At 36.3% G+C, this 15,703-nt stretch overlaps 1 protein-coding gene across 4 annotated transcripts in view; it reads left to right on the top strand.

Moving 5' to 3' along the window:
* RASA2 (RAS p21 protein activator 2) overlaps positions 1-15,703 on the top strand; it is a 39,654-nt gene that overhangs the window by 20,291 nt on the left and 3,660 nt on the right. For 2 of the 4 annotated variants that reach the window (XM_039722314.1, XM_039722313.1), the window contains 15 exons: positions 696-772; positions 2,147-2,245; positions 4,308-4,464; positions 5,629-5,777; positions 7,050-7,164; positions 7,612-7,686; positions 8,359-8,482; positions 9,868-9,974; positions 11,184-11,270; positions 11,364-11,441; positions 11,897-11,970; positions 13,147-13,253; positions 13,538-13,620; positions 14,461-14,669; positions 15,357-15,460. In XM_039722314.1, coding sequence (XP_039578248.1) covers positions 696-772; positions 2,147-2,245; positions 4,308-4,464; positions 5,629-5,777; positions 7,050-7,164; positions 7,612-7,686; positions 8,359-8,482; positions 9,868-9,974; positions 11,184-11,270; positions 11,364-11,441; positions 11,897-11,970; positions 13,147-13,253; positions 13,538-13,620; positions 14,461-14,669; positions 15,357-15,460 — 1,645 coding nt within the window. Of the gene's footprint in view, positions 1-695; positions 773-1,652; positions 1,666-1,707; positions 1,803-2,146; positions 2,246-4,307; positions 4,465-5,628; positions 5,778-7,049; positions 7,165-7,611; positions 7,687-8,358; positions 8,483-9,867; positions 9,975-11,183; positions 11,271-11,363; positions 11,442-11,896; positions 11,971-13,146; positions 13,254-13,537; positions 13,621-14,460; positions 14,670-15,356; positions 15,461-15,703 lie in introns of those variants that run through there. The other 2 variants (XM_039722316.1, XM_039722315.1) reach the window with 2 other exon arrangements.

Genomic DNA, 15,703 nt, shown 5'->3' with positions numbered 1-15,703 from the left:
TCTGATTTGTGTCAGTAATAAAAATCAGATTTGCATTTAAAACATGCAGTACTGAGAGCTGGAAGGAGTACAACTGTTGTATGTGCCTCAAATGTATTATAATTTACTGTGTTTTTGTAAATCCTCCTGTGGGACTTGAGTGAGAAATAGTTTCATACCTATGCACAGTTCCAGTGCATGTGTGTGTCTCAATTGACTTGCTCAAGAATACTGAGTGTGATTTCTTAGGCAGTTAGATATTAGGATAAAATGTGATCCAAACCACTCTGGTGACTTTTTGACTTATGATTTATTGGAGTTAAAATGCAGTCAGTCAAGAAATGAGGAAAGTGTAGAGGAGAGGTTACAATTGTGTTGTTTCTTTAAACATTTCAGAACTGACTTCAGTACTTTCATAGGGCTCATGCTAAAAGAAAAAAAAATTTGCCAGTTTCATATCATACCACTTGTTTTTTCTAATAGATCTATACTGTAATTCCCTCATTTATCAGCCTTCAGTAGGTTCCACCATGAACCCTTCTTGACCCGTTTTTCTCCTGCTTTCTGGAAAAAGGCAGTTTGTTTGGTCAACTGACCTTTTTCCTTTGTGTAAGGAACAGTAGCTATTTACCTATGGTAGAGGCAGGGAGGGTTTCCTTTGATTTTTGATATTCATAATACAAAAAAATGTGTTAATAGGAGGAATTTACTTGCAGGTAACCAGGTCCAGCAGTTACACCAAAAAGTCCCAGTTTCAGGTGGAAGAAGAAGATATTGAGAAACTAGAAGTCAGGTAAGTTATGTTGATTAGAAAGTGGTTTAATAGAATCATTAATAAATCATAATATTTTATCATCAAGACAATAAATACCTGTTTTATCTTGGTGTAGCTCCATAGAATTACTGATCAGACTTGTAGAATAGATGACATAGAAAATTTATTTTTTTTTAACTTGTATTTCTTACTGAAGATGAGTTTTTGTTTTGAAGTAAATAGTGGTTGGGTGTATCTAGCAGCCTAAACTTATTTCCTGGGCCTGTGAATAAAGAGGTATGAGTACCTTCTATCAAATTGTATTTATTTGGGCAGAGTATTGGTAATAGAACTAGTACTGAAAGATACCAGCATACCTGGTCCTAGTCTACAGTTTCAAATATAGTTGGCTGGTTTCATAAAAAAAAGTAGGAGAAAGCCTCTTCTATGAGATTCTTACAATTTTATCTTGCTTTTTAGAGGAACAGTTGTCCTTCATCTTTTCCTTGCAAATGCAGATACTCAAAGTATGTTCTGCTTTTCTGCTGCTTTACCCTTAGAGCAGGTCTTTCTGTATTTATGCAGTGTAGTTAGAACTGCAGTGAGCCCTGTACTCAGTTCCTTTTCTTTATTGTGCTCCTGCACATACATGCACCAAATTTGCTGAATGACAGAAAGTCTTCTAGGCCAGCATATGTTTCCTAACAGGCATCAGAAGAAAAATTTAGCAGTTCATCCAAATAGCCATTATAGAACTAACTTGGTATGTATGTTTTTAACTATTAGCTTCATTAATTAGAACTATATATTTAATTGTAGATGAAAATATATTTAGAAAAATAGTCATGCCCCAACAAATCTAGTTGTCTTTTGTTTTTGTTTTTTTTTTTTTTTGTTCTTAACAACTGCTGTCTGTCAGAAATGTCAGAGAGGTAAGAAGTCAGAGCAAACGCAGGGTGCATGTGTGGAGCCGGATTCCGTTGGAGGTTGTAAGCGTTCGAGCTGCTGCTTGGAGAAACAAGCGCATGTCTTGGTGTGGCATTGCAGTGTCCCAGGTTCTAGCAGCTAGGTAGATATTTAAATACATCGGTTAAAAAGTTCACTTGAATTACCTGAGAAGAAGTGTGCACAGTTTTGGGGGTGGAGACTGCGCAGAACCCGTACATTGTGCCAGTATCACTTTATTTACTGATGCAAGGTCTGCAAGTCTTAACTTTCACTGTTTGTTTCTTTATCTGTTCTTTATGGATTAATAAGCCACTTGTTTGAGTCTTCTTGATTTATTTAGAATGGAGTGAGATTTCTAACATTTGCTGCCTGCATGCATGTGGATTAGTGCTGTAAGGCACTTATTGTAAACTTGCTTATTTCTCTCTGGGAGAAAAGAAAATTAAGCGATGTTCTTGTTTTCAGGGTTGACCTATGGAATAATGGAAATCTGGTACAAGACATCTTTCTAGGAGAAATTAAAGTTCCTGTGAAGGTGTTAAGAAATGATTCCTTTCAAGCATGGTGAGAAATGGTGATTCGGAAGTGAATTTGCTTGTCTTGCACTTCTTTTTCTTTGCAAAGGATATGTTTTATTCTACCTATTCATTAAACTGTGTCTTCCTGTTCTAATCTAGGTGAAACATGTTGCTAGAGCTTCCCTGCTCAATAAATTAACCTTGTCAGCAGGTACATTTAGCTCTGCTCTTCCCCATGTCTGTACGTAGTCAGAATAGTTGGTGTGTTTGAAGGGAAGTGTGGAGAGTGAAGGGAAGATGGACTGTGACTGTCTTTTGGTCAGGTTGCTGGGTTTCGGTGATCTCTGTGTGCTCTTCAGCCTACCCAGCAAACGTGTAGCTTCTCAGAATGCATCACTTATTAAATTCCTAAGTCACGCTTCCAGAATCACTGATAGAGAGTTTATTAAGTATGGCTTTTTTTTCTTCCTTGGGGAGACTCTGGAAGTATCTTCTAGAACAAACCCAACATTGTGTCAGGGGAGCAGGCACAGAGCTGGAAGGGTGAGGTATGAAGGGACTTCAGAAAAGAAACACTTCTGTGTGGGACATCTCAACACCCTCCTTTCTGATGTTTTTGGAAGCAGGAGCCCTTTTCTAGCTCCTTTGCTGTCCCAAATGCTTAGCAGCAGGAAGGGAGGAGTGCAAGAGATTAGAGTGTCTCCAAGTGCGTAAAATATTCTGCTTTTAGTGAACCTTTCAGTACAGGAAAAAGCATGGAGGAAGCGCTTTCATATCCACACAGAAAACACATGGGAAGGACATGTGTAAATAGCAATTAAATATAACACAGGTCATAGCCAGGAACTATTATGGCTCTGCTCCATGCACCCACCTCAGGCTCCAAGTGTCTTGGATGTTGAACTCAGACTCTTGGTGTTTGAATGTGATCCTGTAGGTGTTGGTGTTTCTGGTTTTTTTGCACTGTGTCAAGGGCTGGTTCTGCCAGTGTCTCACCAACAGCTGTGTGTCCGTATTAACATAAAAACAGGCCTCTGTCAACAGCCTGCTGAGAGAGAGATTGTATCAGCATGGGCTCCTTGCCTGTGAGCTGTGTTTGTAGCTTTTTGAATTGACCTAACTCATGTCTAGTTCTCTGGAGTGTGTCTACTAATATACATTGTAGGCACACCTTGCACTGAACATCCTCATATCCAAGTACGATCTGCTTATAAAAACCAGTTCTGTGATTAAAAATAAATCTTTTATACTATTGCTAATTTGTGTGATATGATTTCTAATGCAGCTGAAGAACAGCAGAGAAATTATCTGTACTACTAAATATTTGGAAAGTAAGCCTAAGAGTCATGCTGTTAAGGAGAGGTTCCCCTGGTAAATTAGTTTTATTTTATGTTAGCATAAAATGGGCACTGCATCTGATTATGAAAAAAATAAGTCTGATCTCCTGGTTGCAGAAGTCCAAATATACGTGACTGTAAAAGAATATTTGGAGATGGGGTTTAATTTGTTGGGGTGGGTGTTAAAACTACTGTGACACCACTGAAAAGCTGTTAACATTTTTGTGGGGCTGCACCTCCTATTGGAATGCAGTGAAACTGCAGCCAGTGAATTGTTCAATGTATTTTGTATTCAGAGTAGAAAAAAAATCTGCCTTTTCCCTATATCATGTTTCTCAAGAGAGGAGCCTGTTAATATTATGTGCTTTTTGTGGTCTCAGATAAGACAGTTTAAACTCTTCACATTCCCTGTTTCACCTGCAGTGTCCAACACCCTAAATATAACCTAGATGTGAAATGAGATGGCCCAGTGTAATCTCAAACTATTCCTGCTATTCCCTGTTAACCTACAAAAAGCATACCCTGTTCTACTGTTTACAAAGATGTGAGAAAATAAATATAAGTTCCATTATATGTTAAAGATTAATTTCATGCTGCTCATGTTTTTACTTTTGTATCTTAAGGGGGTTTTTTTTGTGAATTTTTTGCCAGTTTTCAGATACAGTGCATGTATACTGAAGCAGTTAAATGTGATACTTCGCTCTTATTATAGAATTAGTCAAATGAATGAAATAGGTATCTAATATTTTATAATTACCCTGTTGCTTACAGGTACTTACTTCAGCCAAGAGAAAATGGAAACAAGTCTTCTAAAACTGATGATTTAGGATCACTTAGATTAAATATCTGTTACACTGAAGACTGTGTACTTCCATCTGAGTACTACACTTCTCTAAGGAACTTGCTGCTAAAATCTTCAGATGTTCAGGTACTTTTGTTGAAAATTTCATTGAAGTGAAAATTAAAATGGATTATGCAGTTGTGAGACAATGTGAATTACTCATATCTAGATAATTAGTTTTGTTTCTTTGTATAAATTATTTCTGTTACACCCAGATGAACAGCTTCTAGAGCTCTTCTGCTCCAAAGTACCAGGATTTTCTTCTTATTTTAGAAGAACCAGTGGAGACAGGAAAATAACGTGTGCTATGTGCCTGGAGGAGATAAAATACTTTTTTTAGTTGCTTTTTTCAACATTGTATTTTTCCATTGGCCTCTATTGGCTTCTTGGATTTAGAGGTTTTCCAGGGAAAATGATTCATTATTAGCACTGAAGGGCAGATAATTAACAAAAAGGAGCTACTTCAGAATTTATTTCAAATTCTGCTTTTGAATTGCTTCTGCCTTCTTCAGGATGTTAATCAGCATGACTGGACTTCTGTCCAGGGCATGGTGACAAAGAGGGAAGTGTGGTAGAGTGTTTGCATAACACTGGGACAGGAATCAAATCATAGTAGCCAGACTTTATATTCTTAGGTCTTTTACAGCTTTTCATCAATTCAGTGTTAGTGAAGTACTGACAGAGGAGAAGAAAGATAGAGGAAGCAGATGTGACTAAAGTTTTTGCTGGCCCATATTCAAATACTGCTTCACTGGAATTTAGGAATAGCTGACTATATAGGGAGCAGCAGTCAGCAGTGGTCTTTTCTACTGAAATAATTTAGGTTTTGTATTGAAATTCCCAACCCTACAGTGGCAGCAAACACTTTAGAAGGGTGGGTGAGAGCTTCATTTTAATGTCCCCTGATTGTAGTTTTAAAAGTCCTATAAAGATACATGACGTTGTAGTAAAACAACTGCTTTTTGTCTCTAACTTGGGTTTGTGACAAAGCCATAGTGTAACCTTTAGGGAAGATGAATAGGATGAGTAACTACTGGACTCCATTCTTAAATGTATTTATAGAGCAGATAATATTAATTTTCAATTAAGTATCTGTGGAATGAAAGCTTTTAATTGCCACGTTACACAGCAAATACTGAAACTTTCTGTTAACAATCAGTGTCATTAGATTTGATCTGTACTTCTTCAAATACACAAAGAACATTTAACTTGAACTACTTTGCTCTGACTTTGTATTCTGCTTTCTCACAGCCTATTTCTGCATCTGCTGCCTACATTCTGAGTGAGGTGTGTCGAGACAAGTACGACGCTGTGCTGCCTCTGGTCCGGCTGCTGCTGCACCACCAGAAGCTGGTTCCCTTTGTTGCAGCAGTGGCAGAACTAGATCTGAGGGACACCCAGTATGTATTTCATGTTTATTGATGTCATGCTTTCTAAAATTAATGTTAGAGTTTCACAGGGTTTCATGATACAACACTGATAAGTAAGTCCTTTGGTTTCTTTCTCTCACATAAAACTGACTAAATATAATCGTATTTTAATGCTAATTTTCAAAAACATTAATTAAAATAATTTTGAATCTGGGAGTCAGAGTCAAAGGTGCTGGGCAGTTTGGTAAAACTTTGTCTTAGAGTACATAATTTTTATTTTAAATTTCTTTATTTGGCCACTTGTCAAATTTTATTTGTACATTGTACTTGCACATTGTATCAAAACTTCCCAACTTAGATGGAACATCTTTAAATTGCTGAAAATCTTACCTTGTTTCCTTCAACATGTGCCTTAAATGAAGGCTTCTATTTTTCTGCAAAGGTGCCATGTAATTAAGAATGTAGCCTGCATGCCTTGCAAGCACAGGAGTTTTTCCAAGTAGCAGCATGTGGTCTGTGAATTTGCAGCTCTGTGGTTAGGAGAGAAATAAGGCAGATGTGAGTAGCAACCACTGCACTGCCAGGTCATGTCCAGTGGAGGTGTGGGAGGGATTTTGTCACCACAGGACAGTTCATTTCACAGCACTTAGTCTTGATTTAAATAATGCAAGACAGCTTAACTGTGTAGAAAGAGGTGACTCATAGAGAATAATTTTCTAAACTGTATTTTAGTGCACACATTCCATTGTAATTGAACTGTAACAAAGGCAGCTTAAAGTAAATCTCTCAGATTAGAAAGATACACTTTGCACAGCCGGCTGTCAGTTTTCTTCAACAGCTATAATGAATAAAAATATAACCTTGGATTAAATTATCTTTTGGTTTAAGTGTCTGGGTTTATTGGTGTAGTGTAGCAGTGTGCTATAGCTCCAGATATTTTTCACCATGACTACTGCAGGAAGAATTGTATATTGCTGAGGTACAATTTTAATTTTTTTAAAATTTTCTCCAGTTGTTCTTTCTCATGTTCCACACTGCACTATAATTGTATAAAATTTCTCAGGCTTTTTCTCATGGTTTGATTTATGCTCCTGAGTTTGGTAATTGGTAATAATACTCTTGTTTATACTCTTTTTGTTACTGAGTGCCATTGGAAGCTTGGTGCATGTGTTCTGGAATTCCTGATTAAAATATATTGCAAATTTTTTTTTTACTATTTAATAGCAAGATAGAGTATAAATTGAATTTTGTAACTGAACTTGTTGTTTCCCTGTTCAAATAAAATAATTTCTTTTCTTGCAGAGAAGCAAACACAGTCTTCAGAGGCAACTCATTAGCAACTCGGTGTGTGGATGAAATGATGAAAATAGTGGGGAAGCACTACCTAAAGGTTACTTTGAAACCTGTTATTGATGAGGTATGTTATCCTGCTGAAACTTCTTTGGGCAAGCTCAGCCCCCTATGGTATCCTTCTCCGTTGGATAGACATTCTTGTTTCAGCTCTGTGGTAGGAATCACTCAGGTAGGGGAATCCTAGAGGAAAAACTAATTAAGCAACAATTGCTTAAGTTTAGTGGGAGGAGCTGTGTTTTGTTATTTGTGTTCCAGATGCTTCAAAATGAACTGTCAATGAAAGTTGTTGCAGCCTCCATCACATTGCAGGATTTGCCCATGTGATGCTTTATATAATCAATCCATTTGGAAAGGCACAAACAAAAGTGAGGATGATCATTGCATGTTGTTAAAGATGGTTAGGACCTATTTAGAATTTTATTTGTAAATATAAGGGTCTGTTTTGTAAGGGGTGCATTTCAATACTTTGTCTGAAAAATTGAACTTGTATAGTTTTGCTTGTTTCTTTCAGATATGTGAGTCTCCTAAACCCTGTGAGATAGATCCCATCAAATTAAGAGAAGGGGATAATGTGGAAATTAATATGGTGAGTTTCCCAACTGGTCTCAAAATCTGAAAGAAGCATTTTTAAAAGCAGCTCTTTGTAATGGGAAATGAGTAACTCGTAGTAGCACTATAACTCTCTGTTTTCAGAGTAAACAAAGAAAAACCTGTATTTTCTTACTCCTCTTTATAAAGACAGCAATGGAAAAGTTCAGTGGAAGATGGGACAGAGAGGAGGAGCTAAAGATGACAGTCATTCTTATCAGTTTTTTGGGTGTTTTGATTCCTGTTGTCCTATACTCAGCATCTAGATTGATGTACCTAATGTGAACTGCTCTAGCATTTTTCATTGAAGTTTTGCTGGCTGCTTCCCTCTTACCAGAGTATGCTGATGTTTAAGGCAACAGTTGCTGCAATAAAGTTAACGTTCACTTGATATACATGGGAAATGTTCCTTCCTTGTTGTCAAATGACAAAACCAGGTATTGATAGGTAGTTTATATTGCTAGACACTGCTTATATACTTTAAGTAAATATCATTAAACTACCTTTTAATAGTAGTAATGCCATATAAACATTATGAGGCTTTTAAAATATGCACTGTACTAGAATTCAGTATTGAATAATCAGACAGTGTTATATTTGTGCCCAGGGAAAAGAAAAGGAGAAATATGAATGTTCATGTCTTAAAAAATATCTTTTTTCATAACTGCAGGAAAACCTCCGATACTACGTGGACAAAGTGTTCCGTGAAATAGTGCGGTCGAGTATAAGTTGTCCTACACTAATGTGTGATGTTTTTTATTCTTTGAGGCATCTGGCTGCCAAAAGATTTCCAAGTAAGTGTTCTCTAAGAACTTCTGGAAGTGGTGTTCAGACTGAAAACTTCTGCAATTACCTTATAGGGATTGTTAAAATTCTTGTCTTGTCCAAAGCTGTGCCCTGAACTTTGACAGACATTTCTTTTTCTGTGAGGCTGTAAGTTATACTGAAACTTTGTGGTCAGTCAAGAGACATTTTTTGTTTCCTGATACAAATATATAGCAAGTCAGAAACTGCAAGACAGCAGCAAATGAGAACTCATCAGAAGAGTACAAGATAATACAAGAAAAGCACAAGCAGTACAGGAAGTGATTTATTTGAAAGATACTTACAATTTTTAAGAGCTGTTTTGTTTATTGCTTCTAAAGAAGCAATATGTGAACTTGAAAATCAGTTTAGCATTTGCATCTTTACATGAACTGTCACTCTGTTAATGATGGCAAACACATTCATGACTTCTGTGAAGTTAGCTTTAGTACTGCTATAGCTAAACTAGTTATGGGTAGTTTTGAGGGGGGTGGATAATAAAAATTATTTATTGGGTTTGTAAATATGACCAGTATTAGAATAGCTTTATTCTTTCAGAATGCATTTAATATAGGAGTAATGTAGTGGGTCTGAAGTACTCACTCTTCAGTCAATTAAAATCTGAAATGTCCTGAATAAGCTACAGGTGAAGAGTTTGTGCCTCATAATGTGGAACATTTTACTGATTCATGTTTGTCACTGAAACTGAGTCATAAATTGCTCTAGTTTAGACAGTCCTTTCAGAAAAGCTGACTTATCAGATCAGATTGAAGTGGTCGTTAGAGTAAGAATGTGACCTCACTGTATTTGCCGCTATAAAAGTAAATATACCCAAAATATTTAATGAGAAAATTCTCATTTACATCATCAAAACTATATAACAGCATGGGTTTATGATGCAACTCAGAATTACCATTATATTTGTTCCTATGTGATGGCTGTATTTCTCATGCAGCATTAATGCATTTGAATTGTCAGTGAGTAGCTTTCCAGGTGAATAAATGCAATAGCCCCAGAGTTCAGAGGCAGTTGCTGCAGTGTTTTGTCTCTGGGTGCAGCATCCAGCCAGACCTAATCAACTCTGTATGTAAATGCTTGCAATCATCTCATTGTTTCTCCCAGTGGAGCTGATGAGCCAGTTGTATGGGAATAGAACTTCTTTTCAGATAAATTAGCAGTAAACACTCCACTATAAGGAGAACATTTCTTGCCATGACCACCTTTCTCATTTCACGCGCTTCATTGATTTTTCTATTCTATTTTAAAATATGAATGTCTCCTCTGATGTTATCTTCTTAAGGACTTTTATGTTAACTGTCTTCATGATTTCCTGTTAAGTTCAGTGCATGTTACATTTCATGGTTTTTCTCTGCAGATGACCCTCATGTACAGTATTCTGCAGTGAGCAGCTTTGTGTTTCTCCGTTTCTTTGCTGTAGCCGTAGTCTCACCTCATACTTTTCATTTACGACCTCACCATCCAGTAAGTCTTGTGAAGCTTTGTTCTGTTTTATTCATACTGTCAGAGCTGTTGGTTTGGGAAGGCATAAGTTCCTTTCAGTAACTGGGAAATAAGATGGCTAAATGTCTCTAGGTTCAGTTCCCAAAGGAAATAAGATATTTGCAATTCTTTAAGCATCAGATATTTCAGTCTTTATGGGGTGTTCTCAAATGATGTGGAAGAGCTTTCAGTATTAAAGATGCTGTGCTTTTTTTGGGATTGTGCTTCTGGGGTGAAATAACAACATGACTGAGGGGCCTTTAATGTACAGGCCTAAACTGCCTTGGTTCTTTCCTCCAAGGAAATGAAACGTCCAGACCTTTATTGCCATGTGGGTCTTAAGCAGAGGATGTAGCCTTATCCAGTAGTTGGTTGGTGTATTTGTCCTGGACTCCACTAGTTGCAATGGGTTGACAAATTTTCTGTTTTTGTTTGTGAAGTAGATACACAATATAAAACAATTTCAAAGACAGAAATATCAAGATTTAAAAACTCTATTATATTTCACATTAAATACAGAAAATGTGTGAGATCTGCTTCTCCAGAGGTTATCATTATTACCTTATTTTATTTACTTAGGTGTGTTGTGTCTTCAGAAGAAAAAGGTACACTTACTCAGATTCATTGCTTTGACATTATCCAGTTTTTTGAGTAAAAAAAAAAAATTACAGGATTTTAACACTTGAGGGTTAAACATCTAAAAGGGAACAGCAAGGGCACTTCAGGAGGCTCTGTTTATAATTCTGCATTAAAATGGAATTGGTGAGGTAGCAAAAATCAAGTAAAATCATTAAAGACAAAGTTTTAAATTTCACTTTTTTAAAATGAAAACTTGGACCGTTTGTCCTGCAGCAGTTCATTATGTTTATTATTCAGAGGTTTCTTAGATGTTTAGTAATGATTACAGCATTTGAGAGTTTCCAATGTTTTCTAGGTAAAAATATTTCCCCAGTACTAATATTAAATTCTAGTGGTAGCGACTAGAATATTAAACACTATGCAGGAGCTAATCAACTAGCTAATATTTCATATGCATTTTTTGTTCTTCTGGGGCAAAGAAAAGGAATGAAGATGTACCAGATTTACTACATTGTGTTTAAATAATATCTTTCTTGGCATTTAAATTTTTTAATCAGTTCTACCCAGAATTGTGGAAACATATGACTTTTGAATTTTGTTTTATTGTTTTAGGATGCACAGACTTCTAGAACATTAACTCTTATATCAAAAGCCATCCAGACTTTGGGGAGCTGGGGAAGTTTGACCAAGAGCAAACTTGTAAGGCTATTAAAATTCTTTCTCATTTCAAACATTCTGTTTAATGAAAGTTCATATGAAAGTTTATTTATGTTAATATACTTTTCCTTTCAGTCAAGTTTCAAGGAGACATTTATGTGTGAGTTTTTCAAAACATTTCAAGAAGAAAAATTTACTGAATCTGTTAAAAAGGTACCTTTCAACTGTATATTTTTTATTGTTGGTATAGCTGATCAATCTTCATCATTAAAAGGTTGTGTTAGTGTTCAGTTTTCTACTAGAGAGAAAGAGAAAAGTTGTGTTCTGTTTCGGACATAAAAAAAACCCCAAACAAAAAACAACATAGCAAAACCATGCACAAGAGTTACACATAGTGAACTAAGCTAATTTAGTTTAAAAAGTAAAGTGTGCATTCTTTGAAAGAGATTTTTATTGGCTCTGTAGGAACTCATTAAAGAAAGCTTGTGTGAGCTCTGGGCATCCCTTGTTACATTCTTCCAAGGCCCTGCCATATGTTTTCATCTCTTGCATAAAATAACTGTTTTGTTCAAGGACAAACTGTACATTTATATTTTAAAAAATAGCTTTTGGGGTTTTTGTGTTTCTGAATATTGTATATTTATACTCCCTGTGGTTTTTTCCTTAAGTTCCTGGATGATGTTTCCTCTACGGAGAGTAAAGAGCCCAGTGGTGTGAGCGAGCCAGTGCATCTGAAAGAAGGGTGAATACATCTTGAATTTATATTGTCTGTAACAGAATTGACTTCAGTCTTGTTTCATTAATGCCAGATTCAGATCAATGCTTACTAAAATGTCTAATATGCTGTAGAAATTTCTATATTTGTAATTTAGACGATTCTTAGTATGTAGAATTAGTTTAAAAGAACAGCTGCAAATTTTCATAACTCATCTTCTGAATACTTTAAAAAGTAATTAAAACCAGCTGAAAACCCATTGAAGACTGTGTGCATTACTGTCACAGTTCAGTGTGTGCTCTGTGATGGTTTTTGAGGATTGTGAAAGTGTATTTTCAAACAACATTATTAACTTGGAATTATTCTACCCCCTGTATAACCCTGGCTAGCTAAATGTTCTGCCTTTAAAAGTAGATAGAAAACTACCCTGTAATTGAAATATTTAACATTTAGTGATAGAATGCTGTTATATAGATGGAAGTGAAAGTCACTCTTCCTAAAAAATGAACTGTCTTTTGCTTGATGTTGATCTATAATAGGCGATGATTTGAACAACATTCATGGGGAAAAATATTTTCATTTACTTGAGAAGCAAGTTTATAAGAAGAAAAGCTCAAACGGGCATCCAAATTTCAAACAAATGTCTCTTACTAAAATACTGAATAGAAATGAAGGAGGAAATTGTAGTAGATCAACACTTGGTTGCAGTAATAAATTGATGGCTGTTCTACAAAACAAAAGAAGGAGTTAGCAGTGAGTACACTTAAAGTGTACTAAATGCAGTTTGTCTGCCCTTGCTGTTGAGCCATGTCCAGTGTCATTTTATTGGTATTCTGACCCAGATAAGGCCATGTACAATTACATGGAGAAAGGCAGGAAAGAGAGAATCTCGTAGTTAGGTACACCTTACTACCTTCTGTGAAAATTCGGAATTCTTGATCTGAACAAGTTATGTATCCCCTCCAAATGTACTGCTGCAAGCACTGGTCTGGACTGTGTGTTTTTCAAAGTCCTTTCCTGGTTTTGGAGCCCTGCTCACAATCACCATATTGGGAGGTAATCTTGAGGATCTGTCGTGAACAAGTAGTAGGTTCTTTTTAATGTGCAATGAAGTAGATTTTTACGTGATGAACAATAATGTCTTATCTCAGTAAATGGTTTTGAAGAATAATGGTTGGATTTCATTTGATTCTGTCTTTACAGAGAAATGTACAAAAGAGCTCAGGGAAGGACTCGGATTGGTAAAAAGAATTTCAAGAAACGATGGTTCTGTCTAACAAGTAGAGAATTCACATACCACAAACAGCAAGGTAAATAATGTTTATTTTACAATTATTTTTATTTTTCAATATTGTCTAAGTGTTTGTAGCTTTTTTGTGCTTTTAAAATTGCAGAATTTTTTCTTTTTCTAAAATACCTATGATTTATCTTAGTTACTTTTGCCTTGATTAATAGAGGCTTCTGTCTGATTCATGCCTATTTTTTCAACAATAAAAATGCGTATTTTTAGAGCATGAACTGCAATGTCAGTGCCCTGAGATTATAAAACAATTCTTAAAGGTTGCTTCACTCCTCTCTTTACAATTTTTTACAGATAAAGAACCAATTTTCACTATTCCAATCAAAAACATCCTTGCAGTGGAGAAACTTGATGAGAGCTCCTTCAACAAGAAAAATGTGGGTCAAAAGATAGTTTGTATGTAATTCTTGATATGTTCTTTAAATAAAGATTGTAATTAGCTTACAGAGTTAGTGAAACCCCATTACTAAACACTTCAGCAAAAAGTTACATGGATCAGGAATAACAAGCTGTATGCAGTATCTCCAAGTATTCTGAATGGAAATTAACCTGGAAATGTGGCTACCTGCACCAAGTTTTCTGACTGATTTTGACTTTGCTCCCCATGCCAAATTTCTGGAAGGTTAAAACTACGACATTTTTACAAAGCTCTTGAAATTATATTATGTACTACTGGAAATGTATTGTTACCAAACTTGTATTTGTTCCTTTTGGTGAGAACTTCCTACAATCCCTTCATATGCTGAGGCAGTTACCTGTGCTCATGGCCTCATTCTGGCCCTGGAACACATCAGTTATTTCTGTTCTTACATCATTCCAAACATCTGAGGCAGTGATAACAGAACAGCTGTCACTAAGGCCAGTGATGGCTAAAGGAGAGACTTCTGGGGATCTTCTGTTGGTGAAGGATGAAGGTCATGCTTTGTGAAATCTGGGGTCACACTTAAAGATATGTGGATGAAGAGGAAAAAAAATGCATCCTGTTCTAATTTATAAGGCTTCTTTCTTAGATGAGAACACAGGGAGCTGTTCTGGTGGGGCTTTTCTCCTCTGTGTAGTTGAAAGAGGAAAAAAGTCTGCTGTTCTCCCTTGTCTCACTTTCTGTCTTAATTAGAGTTTGTGGAAGTGCCTGAGCACTGAAATCGATTTTTACATATTTGAAGTTGCTCAGTAACTGGATTTTTTTTACTCAGCAGAATAATGTGTTTCTTCTACAGATGTTTCAAGTACTTCACGGAGAAAAGCCACTCTACATCCAAGCAAATAACTGTGTGGAAGCCAGTGAGTGGATAGAGGCTCTGTGCCGGGTAACGAGGTGCAACCAGAAGAGGCTGAGCTTTTACCACCCCTCTGCCTTCCTGAACGGGAGCTGGCTGTGCTGCAAGGCCACGGCCGAGAGCAGCGAGGGCTGCGCGCGCTGCACCGCGTAAGGGCACGGCCGGGAGCGCGGGGCTCGCTGCAGCCGGGCTTTGCCTGCCGGCTCAGCCACAGTGGCAGGCACAAACACTGGATTTCTGTTACTTTGTGTGCCACACTGTGGAGGTAACCTGCTCGGCATGAAAAGCACAAATGTCCTGTTTCTGAGATCTCTTCGTGCAGAATAATAGATTTAATTTGGATGCCAGGTTGAAGGCAGAAATATTACACACCTAGATCATCTATGTGAAATTACTAAAATACTTGCTGCAGGAAGTTCAGCCTGGAAGTCTTCTCTCCTTAATGGCTTTGTCTTGTTTTATACAATCACTTTTTTATTTGAACTTTACATATTTTAAAGGAGTGCCCTAAGAAAGTCAGCTAAATAATCCTGGATGTAGATTCTGACAAATCATTTGGGTATTTTGTAGGTATGTCAGAAAAATTAATAACATCCTAAAATGCTTTAATGTCTTTTTAGAAGCTGCTGATTTCTGAAAACTAAGATGCTGTGATTTGTTTAAAAATAAATTTACTCTTAACTGAGTAGGTTATATAAACTGCATACTAAGTTTTTTGAAATTCCCTATTATGAGTGGTAAGCATATTAAAAGGCTATGTATAATGAAAAATACTCTGGTTTTACTTGCTTTCAGGAATTACTGATATTGATTAACTGTCTTTGTTCACCTTTTAGAGATGTTCCTGCTGATACTCAAATTGAGATTGATGGTGACAGAGAGACAGAAAGAATTTACTCGCTTTTCACTATCAACCGGTCTAAACTACAGAAGTTGGAAGGTACTGAAAAGATAATTAAGAATTACACTGATACTCAGTTCTAATTCTCTAGGCCAAGAATATAATTTGAACAATTAACTGAATTTAATGATTCACCTGAAAATAATAGAAAGCAGAGAAAGAGATTGAATTTTTATCTTTTTAGTGCCCTGGTGTCTGATGTTCTCCAGGCATTTTTTTACAATAGATATCAGGCATTGTTCTAATTGAATTTCTGTATGTGTAATATTTAGTTTAAACTGG

Source organism: Passer montanus, unplaced genomic scaffold (genome assembly GCF_014805655.1).
Source record: "Passer montanus isolate IOZ18808 unplaced genomic scaffold, ASM1480565v1 scaffold48, whole genome shotgun sequence".
NCBI lineage: Eukaryota > Metazoa > Chordata > Aves > Passeriformes > Passeridae > Passer > Passer montanus.
Note: the sequence above shows the minus strand (reverse complement) of the source record. Positions and strands in the feature narration are given on the sequence as shown.